Source organism: Protopterus annectens, chromosome 4.part0, assembly GCF_019279795.1.
Source record: "Protopterus annectens isolate FY-2018-M chromosome 4.part0, PAN1.0, whole genome shotgun sequence".
In the NCBI taxonomy this organism is placed as follows: domain Eukaryota; kingdom Metazoa; phylum Chordata; order Ceratodontiformes; family Protopteridae; genus Protopterus; species Protopterus annectens.
In genome coordinates this window covers 193028513-193050730 of record NC_056733.1, presented here as the reverse complement: position 1 = coordinate 193050730, position 22218 = coordinate 193028513, and the positions used below count along the sequence as shown (strand labels likewise).

Sequence of the window (22218 nt, the reverse complement as noted above, 5' to 3'; positions counted from 1 at the left end):
GATTATGGAAGAAGTTTGTAGGGGCTTGAGGCTCTAGAACACTAGCTAATGGTTGGCTCTGAGGATTGGCTTGGTACCCAGCTGTCATATTGGATGGTACATATATAAATTCCATTCTACTGTGGTGCTTAGTTAAGGCATTACTCTCAGAACTGTTTTTTTTTATATCAGACCATTGCTACTTAGTATGAATAAATATTGACTGCTCAGTTTTATCAATATAAAAACAGTCACAAATATATGCAACTACTTAAACAACTCCTAAGCCTTCACAGGTAGCAAGATCTTTAAAATAAAATCCTTCCCTTTTGCTGAGATGTAAGCCAAGCTGAAAACTTTCATATGTTCTGCAATCATTGCATTGTTGCAGCTAAAAGTATACATTTTCTCTGCTTTTTTTTGGTTCATCTGACATATTTCTTTTAAATTCTTTTAGCTGTTTTGGCTTCCAGCAGCTCACCATTAGCTCTCTCCCAGGTCTGCTTGTCCACTGGGTTTGATAGACCCATATTAGCCTCTCCTGGGCAAACCCTAACTTGCATCCAGGCTTGGTGAGAAGATCTCAGATAATGGTGGAGCATCACACTGCTATTGGGGAGTATTTTATTTATATGCCATAACTTTTTCCCATCTCTACACAGGTCTGCTTTCTCTACGACAGATGTGCAATGGGGTGGGCTAGCTTATTTTCCCACCACTGCAGAGACTCAAACCAATATCGCCATCTTCCATTGATAACATCCCTGAGCATCCTCAGCCTCTGCTGAAGATCTCCCATTACGATCATGTTCAAATGGACGCCCTCTTTTTTCAGAATGGGTATGGTCATCCTCTCACTCCCAACAATTCACATGCCTGAGCTAGTAACCATTTCCTCCGTTTCTGGGCTGTAAGCAGGGCTTTACCCTTCTACTCCATGGCACTAGCTAGTATTTCTTTTAAAATCTTCACCCTTCTATAAGTGCTGAAGGTATGCTGGAGCTAGTGTCTGTTAGTTAATAAAACATCCCAAGTCTTTTTAACTATTGCTTCAGTCTGTTTACTCAATGGGTTTTAACATGTAGTAAGTAAACCTATGAACTGCCACTGGCATCACTTCACTTTCTTCTCTTCTGTCCTGCCAATGTTTGTAATTAGTAAGCTTTGCTACAAGTAGTTTTTCCAAATGCGGTGGTGCAGCGGTAGCATTGTTGCCTCACAGCAAGAGGTTCTCCCATTCGATTCTCGGCTGGAGTGCGGAGAGTGCCTTCTGTGTGGAGTCTGCATGTCCTCCCCGCGGTTGGGTGGGCGTTCGAAAGACATGTGTAAATGGGCGTGCCTTCGTTGAAGGTTGAACGTGTCGAGCTGGCACCTCGTCATTTGTCAAAACCTACTGCCAATCATTAGCGGACCGGAGTTCCGCTGTGGCGACCCCTAACAGGGAAAAGCCGAAAGACAACAACAACAAAGGATTTTAAAAATGAACTATTGACAATACTTTAGATGTTAATTAAGTATGAGCAGTGTGTATGCTAAAGGACTAAATAAACATTATGCTTTACTTGAATACAAGAAGACTTATGAAGCTGTAACCAAAGCAGCTGCTGGCTGGAATTTTATGATGTGTGTATATGTGTGTGTGTATGTATGTATATATATATATATATATATATATATATATATATATATATATATATATATATTTACTATCAACATTTTTAAACTCACCTTACCGTTGTTCAGAGGGTTGAGGGTAAAGATGTAAATGTTTAAAATTGTGATCGAAACTCCTGTTGACTCCTAAACATCAGCATGTAGCTTGCGTTTGTGGTTCTGACAATAGCTGATTTCAGTTGGATCACACTACAGTGGGGATTAGGAAAAGTACCCTTTTCCTCACTGTAGTGTGATCTCGGAGTTAGAATATATAATTAGCAGGGGGTGTGGGGGGAGCACCCATACCTCTCAACCTCTTAGATCAAGAAATCTTGACAAAGCCATAAAGAATGGGGGACAAAGGACCAAAAATAGGGACATTTTCTAAATATTGCTGTTACAGACTTAGAAAGTTGATAGAATACCAAGTTTTGCATCAGCATGAATTTTTCTGAAGGGTATGAAGTCTGAAACTGAAATATCTGTCAGTATCTTGCGAGTTCAACTGTCACTGATTTGCCAGTGATTTGCTAGAAAACCACAATTTTATGAGAAAAAGAAGAAATATATGAGGCAAAAATCTGTACCATTGAGGGGTATGGGTCCCACATGGGGGTGCGGGGGGGCTGGCCCCCTTGCAAAACAGTATGCATGTGTATGATGTGCGAATAGTGTTTTGACTGGATGTGGAGCGGTAAAAATAATGCCAAATGTCGATTCCTGCCTTTTGAATGTTTCGACAGGCAGAGCAATCAGTGCGACAGTTTCCAATGTTGTGATTTAGTGATGTGACCATTTGTCAATAGGTGTTTCATGATTTTAATAATAAACCATATATGTATATGTTAGTGTTACTTGCTGCTTTATGTGAAGGGTCTGATAGATGCCTGGTTATACAGGTTTATGTCTTTTTATAAGGAGGAGCTGTGGGAGTCTGGCCATTCAGGCAAATACTAGCCTGTGGCTGATTCCCATACATCAAGATTTGTACTGCAGCAAGGATCCAGCTTTATTATTATAGTAAAGTCGGAGACAACCGGGGTTTATATCTGCACTCAGAAAAGTATTTCAGCATTTATGAAACATTGTTGAAAAGTGTTATAATATGTTTTTTCATATGGCTTGAGATCTGTATTTTGCCATTTGTTTATTGTCACAGGTTCACAGTAATTGTTGCACTGCAAGAAAAAACATCTAAGTACTCTATTTGCATGCTAATCTGCTTGGAAGTAACAGATTCTATTTAATATACATACTTAAATTTAAACTTTTGTGCACTACATATCTTACAGTGATTCAGAGTCCAAGAATGCCGGAATCCCTTTGTTGTTTCTATTCCTCCATCCATTAATTGAAGAGGACCACCTCTGGTGAGACACAGAAGGTAAAACCCTAACTGCAGTCCAGTTGACATAAATTGATTACAGGATCTGAAGAGTGACTGAACTGGCAGTGGAGGATGGACATGCCCATCTTTGGGTTGAAGCAGAGCAGAACTGGCCACAGAATATACCATTCCCCTCAGAGAAGGGGTCAGGATGCAAACAAAGCCTGGGATTAAGAACTAGACTCACCAAACTTCTTGATGGGTGGTAACTATAGTGGATTTGTGGGAGTATGTGACAACATTTGGAAGGTGTTGTGAGTCCCACAGTGTTGTGGGTCATTCATTCCCCCAACCAGGGGGTGAGGTTAGGACCCTAATAAATGTTTTCATTTGCCAGAATGCAGACAAGGGCACAAGCAACCTTTATGGCTGCCTGAATGACAGACCCCACCCCCCTTAGGCTAGTTCTTGCCGCCATGGTAATGGAGGCCTCTCTGCTACAGGAAAAACAAATGGGTTCAAGTCTGACTGGGAGAGGTTTGATAGCAGGCACTGGGGCAAAATCCACCATATATGTGAGTGTGTGGGGGGGGGGGGTTAATCAGGGGCAGGGAGCTTGAATTTTTCCTAGCAAGCAGGAGATATAAGACAAGAAGTCATTCCTGGATGGACTGCCAGTCTGTCACAGGACATACACATACGCACACACGCATGCGCGCACACACACATCCCCTACAGAACTTTGTAGAATCACTAGTTTACTTACATGTATGTCTTTGGGTTTTGGGAGGAAACTGGAGACCCCAGAAAAATCCCTCTCATGCACAGGTGGAAACTCCACACAGATGACCCAGTCGGGGACCTAACTAGGGAGCTAAGCACTGTGAATGTTTGAATATATTCTTTCTGTAATAGGGCTACCTGTTGCTAGTCTGTCTACAGTATTTTTACAAACAAACCCGCGGTGGTGGTGCTACGGTAGCGTTGTCGCCTCACAGTAAGATGCTGTCCGGTTCGATTCTCAGCTAGAGCGTCTTCTGCATGGAGACATGCATGAATGGGCGTACCTTCGTTGAAGGTTGTGCATCAGGCCTGGCAAGCCGGTACGTAAAAATCAACTGCCACTCATTAGCGGACCGGAGTTCCACTGTGGCGACCCCTAACCGGGAAAAGCCGAAAGACACAAACAAACAAGAGTATTTGGTGTGTCAGCACCCTCTCGGTGGAACAGATGTGACAGATAATATAAAAGGTTCCAGTCCTTAACATTCTTGTTTTTCAAAACTGATCTAAAAAAGCTTTTTCATCAAGTAAAGAACCTGTTTGTATATGTCTGTGTGTTTGGCATTACCTAAGTGACACAAACTCTTTAATGTCTATATATGCTTGTACTAAATCATGTGTTCCATTTAAAACGCAGAAGATGAACATCAAACATGTTTGTACCACAAATTATATTGTTTGAGGAAAGTACAAATGCTACTGGTGCCCTGGTGTTACAGTCTTCAGGAGAGAGCGATTGAATTGAAGAAACTTCTCCCTATGTGTTAAGTCTTAGTGTTTTGAGTTATGCCATTACATGTGACACAGATGGGCATTAGTATTGATCTATCCCTTTATAGGTGACACAGATGGGCATTGAAAAAAGAATTGTAATGTGTCGCTTTTGAAATGCTTAGCTTAGAGAACATAAGTGGTCTAAAAATATATTTTCAGTTTGTTTGACTTGCTAAATGCTGTGAAATAGCTGTGGGCTTGGTGAAGTGTACAGTTTGGTTTCAAAAGCTTTTAAAGTCAGCTGGCAAAAGTCAGAGATTATTGAAATGAGGGTGACTTTTTCATGACACTCACCCCCACAAACTCCAGAAAAAGTTGGGATGAAGCATCTGTGTGTATCAGCAACACTAACCCAGTAAGCAGAAACTATAAGGCAGCGAAAAAGGGAGCTGCCATGAGGGTGGCAGCACAACTGAAAAGAAAGGCTTTTGTTGGAAGTGAAGTACACCAGTGGTTTGCTAAAGCCTTTCTCAGTGAAGGTAGCACATTTGCAAGATGATGGTGATATTACTAAGATGACAACAGCTAATCATGCACTGACTGTTAATGAGAGTTGAATTGATGTAGAGGAATGAGATGAACTGAAGGGTGAAGTGAATGACATTATAGAAGATTTAGAAGGTGGAGCTTAATGAAATAATCTGCTAGTTTTTGGTTCGCCTTGGGAAGTGGAAGGGATTACACCTGTATAATTTATACATAAGCTGTTAGTGAAAGTGGCTTGATCATCAAAACTCATGCTTTGTCTTGTAAAGGGTTTATAGATCACTGCAGACTTTTCCAGACATGTCTGAGGCCCCTTGACTTACTATAAAGAAGTCTTTGAATGCAAATATTTGATATGATCTGATGTTGTTAATCTTCTTTCTATTCATCACTGATGGGTTCTGTTCCAAGCCCTTGGAACCAAGTCAGCCTATTGCCAAGCTTGCGCCAGCCAAAAAAGCTCTTGAGCTAAGTCTCTACCCAGAATGCCCTTCTCTCTGATGTTCATCGTGCATACAGCTGCAGTCATAACAGATGGGTTTTCCTGCTGTCAGGCGGGTCCTCGGTCGGCCGAATTCCAAAGTCTAGGTCTGCCGTCGGTTGTTGTCGCTTCTTCCCTGACGTCAGTGTGACAGGGGTATAAAAGAACCAGCCAACGCCATTTTCTTCAGTCTTTCTTGCCGCGTGGTGCCTGAAGCAGAAGCAGTTCGCAAGTGCTGGTCGGCCAGCTCCTGAGATTACGAATATTTTTCAACCGAAGACTTCTTGAAAGCTAAGTACCCCGTTGGGGAAACTTTTCTTGCCTCAGACCGATGTCAGACAAAGTTAATAATTGCATTTCATGTGGGAAGCAAATACCGCATAAGGATTTCCATTCCCTCTGTATACCTTGCTTAGGCCCAGACCACGACGTCTCGGCCTGTCGTTTTTGTGCTACATTCAACAAACGCACTATTAAGCGTCGGGCGGAGTTCGCCCAACACTATTTTGGCAAAAAGTTTAATTACAACATGTCGTTGGATACTCCGACTCCAATTTTGAGTAAACGACGTAAAGATAAGGACCGACATACGAGGTCCGCGACTTCTACCGACACCACGCTAAAGCCTACTACATGTGCTCCGGTTCTCAGCGAGGCGCCTACGCAGCCCCTGACTACCGATGACACTTAATTAGCGGTGTCTTCTGTGCCCGAGGTCGTAGGCTCTTCGGCCCACACCCCGACTACAGATACCGAAGCCACTCTTGGCGGGGAAGCTCAGAGTTCAGACAGGCCTGCCACCTCTCAAGGTGTCTTCAGGCCTTCTTCTTTTTCCATTAAGGCTTACACTAAATCTAAAGCAGCCATGCATTCTAAAAGACAAGCGCCACAGGGCCCCTCTCAAGGCCCCATGCCTAAAAAAACAGATGTTCAAAATGGCTGAGGATTTGATTACTCTTATCAGGGGTTCTCAACCCCCCTCGGACAAAAGGCCCAGAGTGGAGGAAGAATACCCTTCCTCGGACCAGGCCTCCATTACTTCGGAACATTCTGAGGACCAGGAACATTCTTACTCCCCTTTCGAAGATTTTGATGCAGAGGAGTCCATTCCCTCTGTCTCCCCCCCTGAGGATTACTCTTTTGGGGAAACCTTGCATACCTTGAGGGAACACTTCCACTGGGAAGGCCAAGAGTACTCAGACTCCAAGAAAAGGCTCAGGGATTTCCTCTTGCTCCCTCAGCACAGGCCTCTGGCTATTCCTCCTGTCTTAGACATACTAGATGATGTGTATTCAGAGGCCAGCCTTAATCCAGATTCTTTACCTCCAGCTCCAGTCAAGCCTGACAGGTATTACCAGGTTCCTGATTCAGACCAATTCCTATACAAAAGCCATGCGGCTGACCCAGAAACTATTTCACAGGGTCCCAAGGGAATTAAGGCCACTACTGCCAAAAATCCATTACCTTCAGAGAGAGAGATTCCAGAGCTTTAGAAAGGTGGGGGAAAAAGGTATACACCTCGGCCACTTTAACCATGAGGGCATTAAACTGTCAGTTTCATATGTTAAAGTATCAACAGTTTTTGTTATCTCAGTTGAAAAGCAAAATGTCACAACCTGAACAACCAGACTTGAAGGAGTTCAGGATTTGTTGCATAGTGCAGAGCAAGTGGGTAAACATACCTTGCAATGTGGTTTTGATGCTTTAGAGGCCTCTTGTAGAGCTGCTCTTACAGGATCAGTCATACGTAGACATGCTTGGCTCAAAGAGCAAACCTTACCGGATCTTGTCAAAGCTAAATTACTAGATGCACCTCTTCAAAAAGATGTATTGGTGTAACAGCTGAGGAGGTATTAAAGAAAATGGAGGAAAAGGCAAAATCAATGCAAACAGTGAAAGATTTCCTACAGGTACAACCGCCACGTTTCAGTAGAAATTGGCCTTCAAAAAATTGGTCCTTTCCAGCCACGGACAGATGTTAAAGAGGTAGATACAGGCGCCCGAGAGGTAGAGGGCAATCCCAAGGATCATTTAGAGGCAGACAATGGCAAACACCTACACCAAGAGGGGGTGAGGATAGTTCACAGCCATTCAGAAAGCAGACCCAATGACTTTCCCCTTTGCATGCCAAGCAAGGCTCAAATGGCAGCACCTTTAGGTGGAAAACTGGCATTATTTTCAAAAAATTGGCATATTGTCACAAAAGGCAAATGGATCCTGGACATTATAGACAGAGGCTACAAATTCCACTTTCACACCCTTCCAAAAATGAGAGGCATGCCAAACCTGCCACACAATCAAAGGGCAGAGGCACAAAAACAAATTTCAGATCTCATGGACATGAAAGCTATTCAAGAGGTACCTGCACAAGAACAGGGTCAAGGTGTTTATTCCAGACTATTCCTGGTACCAAGGAAGGGCAAAGATTGGAGACCTATTTTGGACCTATCCATCCTAAACACATATTTACTCGTACCAAAGTTCAAGATGCTCACATTACAGCAGCTTCTTCCCATGCTGGGCAAGGAGTCTTGGCTGGTAACATTGGACCTCAAGGAGGCATACCTGCATGTCCCAATCAGACAAGATTGCAGAAGATACCTCAGATTTCTTGCAGGTTCATCCCATTATCAATTCTCTGCATTGCCCTTTGGCTTATCTACTGCGCCGAGAGTGTTCACGAAATGCCTGGCATCAGTAATTGCCTTCTGCAGACTTCAAGGGATACAAATATAGCCATATCTGGACGACTGCCTGATCCAAGCGGACAGCAAACACACACTTCTGAAACACCTGGCATTTGTAATAATGTTGTTGAAATGTCTGGGATACACAGTCAACAAAAAGAAGTCAAGACTAATACCCTCTCAAACAATAATTTTCCTGAGTGCCAGCTTGGATACAAACACCCAGATGGCCTACCTCACGCCAGAGAAACAAGGGCAGTTAACTCATTACTTCAGAAAACTGGCAACCTTCACCAGGCTGACTGCAGGGAAAATCCTGCAGGCTCTGGGATTCATGGCATCTTACATCCTGCTAATCCCATGTGCAAAGCTGCATATGAGGAAACTTCAATGGTACCTAAAAAACTTATGGTCTCAACACAGCCACAGTTTGGAAACAACCATACCACTGATTCCATGTCTTCAAAAGGAATTTCTGTGGTGGGCTCAAGCATGCCAAAGAAACATAGGTCTCCCATTCTGCAAGCCTCAAGCAAATCAAGTCATCACAACAGACGCCTCGGACTACGCCTGGGGGGCGCACATGACAGATCGGTGCATTCAGGGCAAATGGTCACAAAAAGAAAAGCACCTACACATCAATCAAAAGGAAATGCTAGCAGTAATAAATGCTATTATGGATTTCAAAGACCTACTCCATCCAGGCCAACTATTGATAAGAATAGAGAACACCACAGTGATGTGGTACATAAACAAACAGGGAGGAACTCATTCATACCCCCTGTGCACACTAGCCATGTCCCTTTGGAACACGGCTCTGGAATTGCAAATCCAACTTCAAGCACAATTCCTGCCAGGGAAGGAAAACACACTGGCAGACAACCTGAGCAGAAATATGACAGATCCACACGAATGGAAGTTGCATCCTCAAGTTTTTACAATGATAATTCAAGCATGGGGAAGGCCAGACATAGATCTCTTTGCCACCCACAGAAATTACCAATTGACAAAATTCGGCTCAAGGACCTTTCATCCACAGGCCTGGAAAGTGGACGCACTCTCTTTCAGTTGGACAACTATGACGGTTTATGCCTTTCCACCTCTTCCACTGCTGGCCAAAGTTCCATTAAAAGCCAGAGCAGACAGACCAAAGATGATTCTCATTGCTCCAGACTGGCCAAGACAACACTGGTACCCACTCCTGAGGAGCCTGAAGCATTCCCCACCATGGATCCTGCCTCTAATGCCTCTTCTACTGACTCAGCACAACTTCAAAACTCTTCAGTCAGCTGAAAACACTCAGTCTAGCTGCATGGAGGATTCCTTAAATTCACAGCAGACCCTACTCTCCAAGGAGGTGCAGGATGTCATTTTGGAGGCCAGAAGGCCTTCTACTAGGAAAGCCTACTCCGCAAAATGGAAACGGTTTTGTGCCTGGAATCAGAAAAAGGGTCAGAATCCTGGAATACTGAATTTACCTCAAATACTACAGTACCTAGCAGAGCTGCTAAGCAGTGGACTTTCATTCTCCTCCATTAAAATCCATGCCTCAGCCATTTCTGCAGAGTACAACACTGATCCTCCTTTATTCTCTCACCCTCTCTTAAGACAGTTCCTCAGAGGGGCTAAGAATATAAAACCCCCAAGGAAGCAACCAGTACCTGCTTGGGACCTCAATTTCATTCTAGAAAAACTAACCCTGCCTCCTTTTGAGCCAGCTTCTTCAACAGATCTGCAATATTTGTCATGGAAAACAGCCTTCCTTCTAGCTATCACCTCAGCACGCAGGGTTTCGGAACTACAAGCCCTCATGGCTGTGCAGCCTTTCATCATTGTCCATCTAGACAGAGTTTCATTACGAACCAATCCTTCATTTATGCCAAAGGTAGTATCCAGGGTAGCCTTGAATCAGGCTATCCACTTACCTACCTTTTACCCTAATCCACAAAACAAAGGGGAGAGGCTACTACATTCCTTGGACATTCACAGACAGCTCCGCTATTATTTGGACAGAACAAAGCCTTTCAGAAAATCAGAGCAACTCTTTGTGTCCTATGCTACAGGTGCTCAAGGGAAGCCTATTTCCAAACAGACAATCTCAAAATGGATAGCCCACTGCATACGCTTTTGTTACTCTTTTCATGGTAAAACTGTACCTACAGGCATCAGATCTCACTCCACAAGGGCCACAGCTACCTCTGCAGCTTTCCTCAGGGGGGTACCTACCAAAGATATTTTGGAAGCAGCCACTTGGAGTTCTATACATACTTTCTCCAAGCACTATCACCTACCATTAAACTCCAAAACTAGAGCGGGCTTTGCCACTGCAGTCTTGCAGGGCATCCTGGCTCCTCCTAGTTCCACTTAGTGCCTACCACCCCGTTATTAGCTTTGGGATTCTACCCATCTGTTATGACTGCAGCTGTATGCACGATGAACATAGTACAGTTTTGTACCTACCATAAATGTAGATGTTCGAGTGCTAATACAGCTGCAGTCCAGGTTTCCCTCCCTCCTTCCCCTCTTGGGACAGGCCTAATGGCTAACACCCCCTCATACAACCTCATTGGGGTATTCTTTTATGATGTATTTGCTTGCAACTACTGTTTTTTGATTATATTGCATTTGCTTTATTACATAAATTTATGTTTTGCCTTCCTTCTGGGGGCACCTGACATCTGGGGCAAGAAAAACTGAAGAAAATGGCGTCGGCTGGTTCTTTTATACCCCTGTCGCACTGATGTCAGGGAAGAAGCGACAACAACCAACGCCAGACCTAGACTTTGGAATTCGGCCAACCGAGGACCCGCCTGACGGCATGAAAACCCATCTGTTATGACTGCAGCTGTATTAGCACTCGAACATCTACATTTATGGTAGGTACAAAACTGTACTTTACCTCAGATCTCATTTGCCGTGTAGCCGTGTTTCAGACGAGCTCTCAGCTAAGTGAAACCTTTTTGATACTTGTGTAAAAATATTTGGATATCTACATATTCTATTAAGCGATTAGTATTTTTAGTGTCATTTCTCCTGCTTAACCTTGTTCTTTCCTCTCTACCCGTTGTTACCATTGGTAAACTTTCAAGTACCATTGTTGGTACGGCCTTTCTCCCCTTACCCTTGTGGTATTTCTTCAATACCATAGTTGGTATTGTTGCTTCTGTTTAACCTGTTAGCTTTAACTTTTATTCAGGTGTTTCCCTTTTCTTCTCCACATACCGGTGTATTGTTATATTTGTGATTTTTTGAACGGAGTTGACTTCATTATAGTTGGATTATACAGTTGACCTGTGGTATTTTTCTGCCAAGATGTCGGATAAGAAGGGTACTTCAGATTTTAAGCATTGTACTTCTTGTAAGGGCAAGTTACCTAACCGTGATTCTCATGATGACTGTGTGTACTGTTTGGGAGTGGCCCACCTTTCGGTGCAGCCTCCATGTGACATTTGTCAGAGTTTCAGCCAACGCACTCTTAATGAGCGCAAAAATAAACTCATTCTGAAAGGGTTACTCAAGTCTCCCTTCTCAGAGGCCATTACTACGATGGAGGTCTCAACCCCTCCTTCTAAGGGCAAAAAGAGATCCCATTGTGTTCCTTCTTCACCATCAGGTGATCAGTGCAAGCCTGGGAAATCATCAAAGGTCTCTTAAGTTGTCGGAGCATAAATCTGTCTCTTCAGCTCCGACCATCTCAAAACCTTCGATACTGATGCCTGTTTTGGCACCAGTCCTGCCTCCGGCACTGATCATAGACCTTGCTACTCCTATTTCCACTTCGGCACCTGTAGCCACTTCAGCTCAGGGCACACCTTCGACTACACCATTAGTTTCCATTTTAGAACCAACCGTTTCAGCTCCGAGTGCCACTTCATCACTGAGCGTTGTACCGACCTCATTGGATTTGACCCCTTTACTTCCGGTCTCAAAACTAGAGACTTTGGTGCTGGCAGACCTTGCACCACGGACCCGATACTCCCCCTACATATATCCATTTCTGGGCCAAGCATATAGCCCATTCCTCGAACTTCCTGACTCTCCATCTGGAGTATCCACTAGATCCACCAGGAGCCTTTTGGAACACAGTGTGGTGTGTCATGTAGACAAGCTGCTGTTAGCCAGGGGGATTCCCTCACTTTCTAAGACCCATCCACCTGCGGGACTTGGGTTGCCTTATCCACTGACTCCATCTTACACTCCTGCTTCAACCATCTCGGTTCCTAAGCCTTCTGCTCCAACATCCTTCTTGGAACCCATCACCTCAGTGCATCTCACTCCGGCTCAGAGTTTGTCCTTTTGGTCTTCGGTTCCCACTGAACCGGTCCTTTCTCAATCTGGGGATTGGGGGATGGGCATGTTGGCCCGGGGTACTGAGCCGCCTCTCTCCTTGGTTCCATCCTTGGCGGTGATGGCTGTGACTGAGCCGATCCTGCTTGAGGCTCCATCTGTGAGGGCAGGTCCGTCGGAGCAGGGTGTGACCCCGGTCCCGAGGTTGTCTTTCTCGGTTCTGGGCTCCCATCCCTCTTCGGGCGGCCTGCCTTCCTCGCGATGGAGAGGGTGCTTGCTTCTGGCAACACTCCATTGATGTCAGAACCCCAGTTTTCACCCCCTGAGCTACAGCTGTTACAGACCCACCCCCCAGAACACAAGGCAGAGAAGCCACAGAACACTCCTGTTCAGGGTACCCACTCTTCTGAGTCCTCCTCAGAGACCCCCACTGAGGAGCCCCCTCGAAAGAAGATATGCAAGAGGAAGCACATGGACTCACCCGAGGAGTCCTTAACTGAACACATGGATTATGATGATGGTGTAGGGTTCCCACAGTCACCTCCTGATGTCTCCTTTGGAAACATCCTGGAGATGTTAAAGCAGAGAGGTGACTGGAAGCCCTCCAACCCTTCGTCTGAGGAGTCCGTGTTCCTGCAGGCTTTTCATGGGTAACCCCGCCTGCCGATGAGCTCATTGTGCAGCGTGCTTGGAAGAACCCTGATTCTATTGAGGCAATCCCTCGGAGACCAGACAAAATTCTTTCCCCTCCCGAGGAGAACCCGCACTGGTCCAAAGGGTTACCAGTTGATGCTATGGTGGAGGCAGCGGCCACAAAAAAGGACTTGGCTGAGGAAAGTCCTGCTGTTCACCCACCCAGCAGGGAGTCCCGGGCAGTGGACAGACTTGGGAAGCATGTTTCTGCATCAGGGACCTTTGCTATACGGTCCCTGAATTATATGGCATATTTACGAGGCTCCAGAGGGACTTGATCTCCGAACTCTCTGGGACACTCGCAGGGCAGTTGCATATCTCCCAACCATACTGAATTACTCTGTTTTTACAGAATTTTGGGGTCAAATAATGGGGTGCCACGATTCCCAGAGTGGCATCCCTTCCTTTCCGATTTTTTCCAACTTTTTTTTTTATTTTTTGTTTTTCCGCATTTGAGCTGATGTCATCACGTGAGCGATTATGTCAGCCTGTCGGAATTGAGCTCAAGGGCTCACGTCATGCACGCATTTCCAGCTGGCTGCTTGAATGGATCTGCGAGCAAGAAGGACTTGCATCTACTGCAGAGCTTGTGCGAGTGGAAAGTACTTGCATTATCTTCTGGATATAATACTGCTGCAGAGCTTGTGCCAGCAGGAAGGTAAGAGCTGCTGTTAGGGACATCCCTGAAAATCAGGGACAGTTGAGAGTTATGTAGTGCTAGCTGCAAAAATGAAAAAAAATGTATTGAGGTGTTGTATTCTTGAGTCTGTTACACAAGGAAAGTACTCCAAAATGTAACTGGGCTGGGTATTATGTTTGAGAGGTATGTCGATATTGTAGAAATGATTGCTCTGAGAAGGGGAACACCTCTTCTCTTATACAATATGCCTGTTTGCAAGGTTTTGATTAGTTGTTGACAGTTTTCTTTTTGCGAAATGGGCATTTTTATCTGTCTTTTAATTGTGTTGTTATTCAGCATTGGAGTACCCTATGAGCTGGACTTGATATGTTTAACAGTTGGTGAAGTTCGCTGCCCTAGTCTGCAACACTGGACATAGTATATTTCACAGTGTGTACCATATTGAGTTTGACCCTCCTTAACATTTATGATGTTCTATACTTTGGACCCAGAGATGTGTAAAAAATGTTAATGTGATGTTGATTGTGCTGTTCTGTTGATGCTGTTCTTTTGTTGCCGCTTACATTTGCCCAGACAGGATAGTATAGTTTGCACTGTGCTGCCTACGTTTTGGCACTGAAGAGATAGAGGTTAGCCAAACTCCTGGTTTGGGCAATAGGACAAACCCACATTTACATATTAACATTCATTCCAGTAAAAGATGCAAAACAAATTACTGTCCTCATTTCACCTTTTTTTTTTTCTACAAAAATGTTTTTTTCTTTCTTTTTTTTTTATTTCTTTAAGAAACTTGTTCAAAATTGGGAAAGTAAGGGGAATTTATAGGCTGTGGAAATAAAATTCTTTTGATAATACTGTTTGATGACAAAGCCCGTTCTTGTAGTTGTACTGTGGCATAATTTAACATCATGTGAAATTGATTTTCTTAACTGTATTCATGTGACGTGTCATCATGATCATGACAGATAAAGACGGAGATTAATATGGAAACATAGTACTAGTACTTCTGAATTTAGAAATGGTTTACATAGCTGGCAAGGTGTGTGTCTGTATAATTTGTAATATTTATAATATTTGAAAATGAATATGGTATAGTCATAGGGAATAAAAAAAATCACTAAAGAAGTTATTTCAGAGCCAGTGAATGTTACACTTAATTGAAGATATTTTAGTCCATTCCATCAAATTTACTTTGCTAGGTTTAGAAACTGATGTTTAGAGTTACCAATAAGCAACTATCCTCCATTAAGATTGTTTGATAGCTAAAACACCACTGCCTGTATCCCATGTGATGCACCTTTCCAGCACTGCACCTTCAGGGTAATCTGATGATTTGGGTGTCAATGTATGCTACAAGTCTACCTTACCAGTTTAGTCATATTGCAGGTTGCTAGATTTGTACACCTCCTTTCTCACATTTCTGCAGACATTTTCATTAAAATAGCAGCCATGTTCATCACTGTTTGAAGCTGAGAGCAGTAACTAGTTGGCCATTTTCCCTGTAGTTTTGGCCCCCTCCGCAGCTGGCCATCAGCTGTTGCCAGTGCCTGTCCTTGTTCACCAGGTCTACAGGAGCAGACCGCACAATCACAGACTTTTTCTGACAATGATTGGGTCTGGTGAGGAGATAGACATAGAGGCATCCTGTGGCAACATCATACTGCTGCTGAAGGAGGTTTGTTTCCGTACGGCATAACCCAGCCCCGTTTGTAAATGTATTATCTAAGGGGCAGGTGTACAGTGGACGCTGTAGCATATTGTCTATGCTTCTGTGAGTAATTTCTGATGGCCTACTATTTTGTGGGGTCACTTAACCACTTTTTCTGACTTGGTAAATTTTTTGTTCTTATTTTTGTAACATTATTAATCCACGGTGAAGGTGCTGCGGTAGCGTTGTCGCTTCTCAGCAAGACGTTGTCCCGTTCGATTCTCAGCTAGAGCGTCTTCTGTGGAGACATGCGTGAATGGGCGTACCTTCGTTGAAGGTTGTGCGTTAGGACCGGCAACTCGGCACGTAAAAATCAACTGCCAATCATTAGCGGACCGGAGTTCCGCTGTGGCGACCCCTAACCGGGAAAAGCCGAAAGTCTCAACATTTTTGTAACATTATTGTCACTGGATTATATTACTCAGTGTATTCCTTCTTTTTATCTCTGTTTGCAGTGTTTAAAGGCAAAGGCCTTTGATTCCTCTGAAAATTGCTGTGTACAACTGTTAAACAGTTGGGTGTTTTTATAGTGAATCATTGGTAATTCCTTTTTTCTTCCCCAAATTTCTTGCTGCAGTTACATTTTAACAACACTTGATCTATAATCTTAGACATAATTCACATTATGTCTAAATGAGCAGCCATCGTGTATTTCCTGTTATCGCATATTGTGTGCTATATTTTCACTGAGGAAATAAAATATGGTTCATAATATTAGAAGTATGGGAAATAAAAATGAGTAAGTTATCTGCTGTAGAGAAGATGAGTGAAATTTGCATTGGGGTAATAAACTTGAGCATCAGCAGGGAAGGATAGGATATGTCTCTTACTGGCTTTATTACAATGGCTACTTTTAGTTATGGTCTGGGCTGGAAAATAGCATGTGTTTCTTTTTTAGGGGGGCTTTATTTGTAATTTGACAAGAGCATTGGAAGTGCTGGAACTTTTCGAGTGAGGGAGATAATGGTGTTATTCTTGCAGCCATGAAATTCAAAATTTGTTTTCTTTTAAGGTAAGCTATAGCAACTCTAGATACATTTTTAAAAAGCAAAGACATCACATTGTCAATAAATGTTAATATAGCCAGAGCTATGGTCTTCCCAGTAATAACATAACTGCTGTGAGAGTTTGACTATAAGGCTGTGAGCAACAGAGTTTGTACTTTTTAGCTGTGGTGTTGGAGAAAACTTTGGAGAGTTCTGTAAATTGCATGAAAATAATCTGTCAATACTTGGTGAGAAGAACCCAGAGTAGTCACTGGTAGGCCTTATAATAAAACTACAGCCCAAGTATGTGTCTCACATAATGTAAAACAGAATTCATTGGAGAAGGTACTGTCGAGAAAGATTGAGGACAAAAGAAGGTGCAGATGAGGCTAAGATGGAAAGAAATGTCACTGAAGTAATGAATATGAAATTGCAAGAACATAAAAGAAGTGCTTGTTGACAGACTGGCCTGTTTGTGCTGAAGTCCTTGAGGTTAGACTTCACTAAACAGCATTGCAATTGACAGCTATATGCAGGTGACCTGATGTTAGGGGATAGTAAAACATAAATGTTCACTAAAGTACAATAAATTAATTCACATCCTGTAACATTGTGCACAGGGTCCTGGGACTTGGCAGTGAAATGCATGGTGGTAACATCACATTTTATTCTAGGAACTTTCCAAAATTATGCAAGCAATGTTTAAAATGTGTCCCTGGTTTTTGGCCTTGTGTGTGTGTGTGTGTGTGTGTGTGTGTGTGTGTGTGTGTGTGTGTGTGTGTGTGTGTGTGTGTGTGTAAGTAGACTTTTATGATGGAAATATTCTGAATTGGGCAGGCAGTTCTGTAATTGGTTCGTGCATTTTGTTTCATTCCCTACTGGAAAAATGTTCAAACAATAATGCGATTGTGTGTGTGGAAGTAGACTTTTACTGTATGATGGAAATGTTCTGAATTGGACAGTTTTGTCATTATTGTTCATGCATTTTATTTCATTGCCTACTGGAAAAATGTTCAAATAATAAATTTAAAATGCGCTCTAAGTCTAACAAGTGTGCTGTATTATACAAGGAATATAATTTAATAAAGTCAGGAAGGTGTATTAGCGAACACATGTATTTTTCTTGTTTTGTGTGCAAGGGGCCAATGATTTGAAAACAGCCCAAAGGTAATCTTTATTCGCCACTGGCCAGATACATTTTCTTTGGATGTGTTATGTGGGTTTCAGTGCTGTTTCAAAGAATTTGAGTTTCAAGGGCAGAGAAGTTTTAATTCCAAGTCTATTTTCATTGAGAGACAGTATTGCTTTGTTTAGCAGATGTCTATTAGTGTTTGTGCATTGTGCTGTAAAATGTAAAAATAAAATCCAAATAATCATTGTAGAAGTAAAGCAGTATGCACACATTGGTGTTTATGGTAAATGGGGCGAAATAACCAGGTAATGGAACATTGGAATGACTGCAGGGGGACTCTGGAGCCATATTTTGGTTGTCTGATCTTCAGTTTGCGTTTGAAAGTTGGTATCCCACATCTCCATTGGCGTGTGTGGGGTTATGTAATTATGTATGCAAATTTTATGTTAATCAGGATACAGATTTGTACCTATTTTTCATGGGCCTTGTCCAGAGTTTTGATGTTTCCAGGTTGAGAGGTATGGATAGTTGTCTGACGAGGTCAGGGGCAGTGAGCTCACAACCCTGGAATCAATATCCAACTAGTCTATGAGATTACTGTCACACGTGACTGAAGGGGTGGCTAGAGCAGCGGGTTTGGGCACTGTTATAAGGCTTCATGCCTGGATGTGCATATATGACCTCTCGGATCCCTTCAAGGCTTCCTTTCTGGATGCTCCCATCGAAGCTTTGTCCCTTTTTGGCTCCAAAGTGAAGGACACGCTATCCAGGTGCGAGCGAGATGGAAAAACCCTGTCTGCTGTAGACCTACGTTTTTTCAACCCTCAACGTACCTTCTCCAGGAATCAGAGGAGTGGGATAATGTGGCATAAGAAATATCAGGATCCTTTCCATTCTGCACGTGGTGATACTCCATGAGGCAGAGGGGGGGGTAATAATCATGGAAGATGCCCTTATAGAGGCAGAGGGGGTCCTCGTAACTAAGGCTCCAGGGACTCTCTCTCTTGACAGCCTTATCAGCACTCCTGAGGATCGGCCTGATTGCTTACCTCTGGAAGTAGTCAGGGGTCATTTCTCTCTGCACCAAGCTGCCTGGCAAGCTATCACCACCGATCATTGGGTGCAGAACATTATCACCAGAAGTTACACCATTCCCCGTTCTTGTCAGCCAAAATTTCTAAGAAAACTTTCCGACATTTCACCCAGTCAAAGGGAAGAAGCAGCTTCAGGGATTATAAATCTGTCTCAAAAAAAAGTCCTCAAACCAGTCAAACCAGACCAGGGCAGATACGGATTTTACTCGAGATTCTTTTTGGTGCCAAAAAAGATGGGGGACTGTAGACCCATTTTGGATCTCAGTAGTTTAAACAAGTCTGTCACCCAAACCAAATTCCGGATGGTCACGGTTCAGTCCATCTTTCCCTTTTTAAGAGAAGGCGATTGGATGTGCTCTATAGATCTTCGGGATGCATATTACCACATCAAGATGGACAAACGCTCCAGGAGTCTGCTTCGCTTCCAGATAGGAGCCAGTCATTATCAATTCCATGCCCTGCCCTTCGGTCTCTCTACAGCCCCCAGAGTGTTCACGAAATGCATGGCAGTGGTAACAGCTCACTTGAGACTAAAAGGATTCTGGTGTTTCCATATCTAGACAACTGGCTCCTTACTGCCCCCCACCCGAGCATCTTCTGGTAACAGCACTGCACTATACTCTCTCTCTGGCAAAATTGTTGAGAATAACGATACATTGAGAGAAATCAAACCTTTTCCCTACACAACAAATAGAGTTCATTGGAGCAGTGTTCAGTACTCAGTCTTGTCTGGTATCACTCCCAATTCACAGACTCCATTGACTGAGGCTTCAACTCCAGGTGATACTATCTCAAACAGTCTCTGCAAGGGAAGTTCTTCAGGCCCTAGGTTCTATGGCTGCATCAATTCCAATAGTGCCTCTAGCAAAGCTACATATGTAGATTCTGCAATGGCTCCTTTTGTGTCAGTGGTTCCCAAACTGTCACCCCCTCAATTACCAGATTCGAATAACCAATTCCTGCAAACAGGGCCTGTTTTGGTGGTTGAGGCCAGACGTAGATCTTTGGAGTCGCCCATTTCAACCCTGTCAGCCCACAGCCATTGTGAACACGGATGCTTCCCTGATTGGGTGGGGCGGGGCCATTTCCAGGGAAAGATTGTCCAAGGCACATGGTCCACTTCAGAGGCCCACCTGCATATCAGTGTTCTGGAACTGAGAACCGTGCTGTTAGCGTTGCAGGCCTTTCATTCGTCTCTCCCTTCTGGGACAATTGCAGTTCAATCAGACAATATGTCAATGGTCTGGTACATCAACAAGCAAGGAGGAACCAAGTCCTACCCCCTATGTCAAGAAGCCATGAGAATTTGGCAGTGGGTGATGGCTTCCAACTGCTCTCTGATAGCAATGCATATCCCGGGGAGCTCCAATGTGATTGTGGACAAACTGAGCAGATGCATCCTCATGCCCCATGAGTGGTCCCTCAACCCCGAGGTGGCATCTGTAATCTTCAGCCACTGGAGCCAGCCTTGCTATGATCTTTTTGCTTTCCCATCAAACACCAAGTGCAGCAGCTATTTTGCCCTACTTCCCCCAGAGGGGGAGTCACCGAGGGACGCTCTGATCCACAATTGGCCCATGGGACTTCTTTACGCTTATCCTCCCATCCCTCTGATCCCACAATTTCTAAAGAAAGTTCTTTGGTTGAGATGCAAGATGATCCTCATAGCAAACAAAACCGGCAAGTGAGCAGTACCAAGTACGACCAGGAACTCTCCCACAAAACAAGTGAATACTGTCAGACAGGATGAAATTGAACCTTAAAAACAGTGTTTCAATAAAAACAAAAGACACTGAACATACTCCTGCCTACAGAGCGTAGAAAAAAACAACTTAGTAAATCAAACATATTAGACAACTCTCTTAAAAGGTCAACAATTAGTCGTTTCCTAGTGACAAGGATATAGTATATCCTGTATATATGTATATATCTTGACAGTCAACCAGGGAAGATTGACTAAGAATTTTTCACTAATATTATATCTGTAACAGGCGTCCCTATTTGGTGTAACTTCTCATTTTTAATATCACTGAGATGTTACAATTGTCGTTTAGGCCCGGACAATGGAAGGCATTGAGTTTGATCTGCCATTCCAATTCACGAAGCTCCAGTAACAGTGACAAAGGCCCCCCTCTAATACTACTTGGGATGTGGTCAATACCCATAAAGTGGAATCTGTGTTCAGGAAAGTTTTCTATATGCCTGACTAAGGCATTCTCTAATTTACCAGATCTAATGGCATAGACGTGTTCGTAAATACGCTGCCGTAATTTACGATCCGTCTTGCCGATATAAAATGCAGGACAAAATTTACAAAAGGCTCCATAGATGACAGAAGTCGTGTTACAGTTAATAGTATGATGGATATGGTATTTACTGTCATTCACAACAAAGAAGCTGCCTGTTTTTATGTGTTGACACCAATTGCAGGAACCACAAGTAGTGGAACCTTTACATTTGATGTAGCTAACCTCCTGCCTAAGTTGTAAAAGTTCTTTCAAATTCCTTCCTTTTTTGAACACAACCCTAGGGAAAGGACCCAGTTTTTCGAAGAGATGGATAAATGCTACGTATTTCTAAGCTATGCAATAGATCTGATATATTTCATGATGAAATGCGCCTTTTGGTGCAATCCTTTTCCTTTAGAGGCTATGGTACAAATATCTTGGAAAAGAGCTTTACCAGATTGTGTACAGGGGTTAAACCCAGATATATAAAACCTATTCAACAAAAAGAGTGTAATACAATACATCATGATATCTCAGTTTCTAGCAAAGAAAATATTTATTTTGTCACTACTTATGGTAGCTTTACCAAACAGTTCCTTGACATTGTTAACCAATATTGGCTTTATTTCTGCTCACTCAGAAATGTTCAACAATGGCTTGATATAAATATGAAGTTCTCTTATCATAAAGGCAAGAGTATAAAAGATTTTCTTGTAAGATCTAAGGTTAAGATGCCTGCATTACAAATATATATGGAACCTGCTAAAATTGGGACTTTTCCATGTGGGAGGTGTAAGGCTTGTAAGCATATTGTATCCAATTTCAATTTTATTAATAATGTTAAGTTTGAGAGTCGGGGTACATTTAATTGCAACTCTGAGGGTGTCATTTATGCTCTAAAATGTCCATGTAATAAATTTTACATTGGGGAAACAAAGAGGCCCTTTAAAAAAAGATTTTTGGAGCATTTAAGAGACATCAAAAATGGCAAAGAAGACAGTCCAGTTGCATTACATTTTTTGGAAGCACATAACAAATGTAATGAGGGCTTGAAAGGAACCATTTTAGAACAAGTTTGTGTTTCTATGTATAGTGATATTGATGTTAAAACTAGATTAGTGCAGAAAGAAACTGTATATATTTTAAAATTTAAAACTATGTTTCATTTTGGGCTTAATGAAGAGCTCAACTGGAGAACATTAGTTTGTTGAATTGTTGTACTAATTGATTAATTATGTAATTATTTCATTTGCTATGTATATAAGCTGTTGCTGCAT

General features: G+C 42.9%; 1 protein-coding gene across 2 annotated transcripts in view; it reads left to right on the top strand.

Annotated features, from left to right (window-relative positions):
• The window catches only part of ARL16 (ADP ribosylation factor like GTPase 16), a 533664-nt gene that overhangs the window by 458248 nt on the left and 53198 nt on the right, over positions 1–22218 (top strand). Inside the window, exon 5 of one of the 2 annotated variants that reach the window (XM_044068196.1) lies at positions 2928–3019. The exons of the other annotated variant lie outside the window; for it this stretch is intronic. Coding sequence (XP_043924131.1) covers positions 2928–3009 — 82 coding nt within the window. The 3' untranslated portion in view covers positions 3010–3019. The remainder of the gene's footprint in view (positions 1–2927; positions 3020–22218) is intronic. 2 annotated transcript variants of the gene reach the window in all.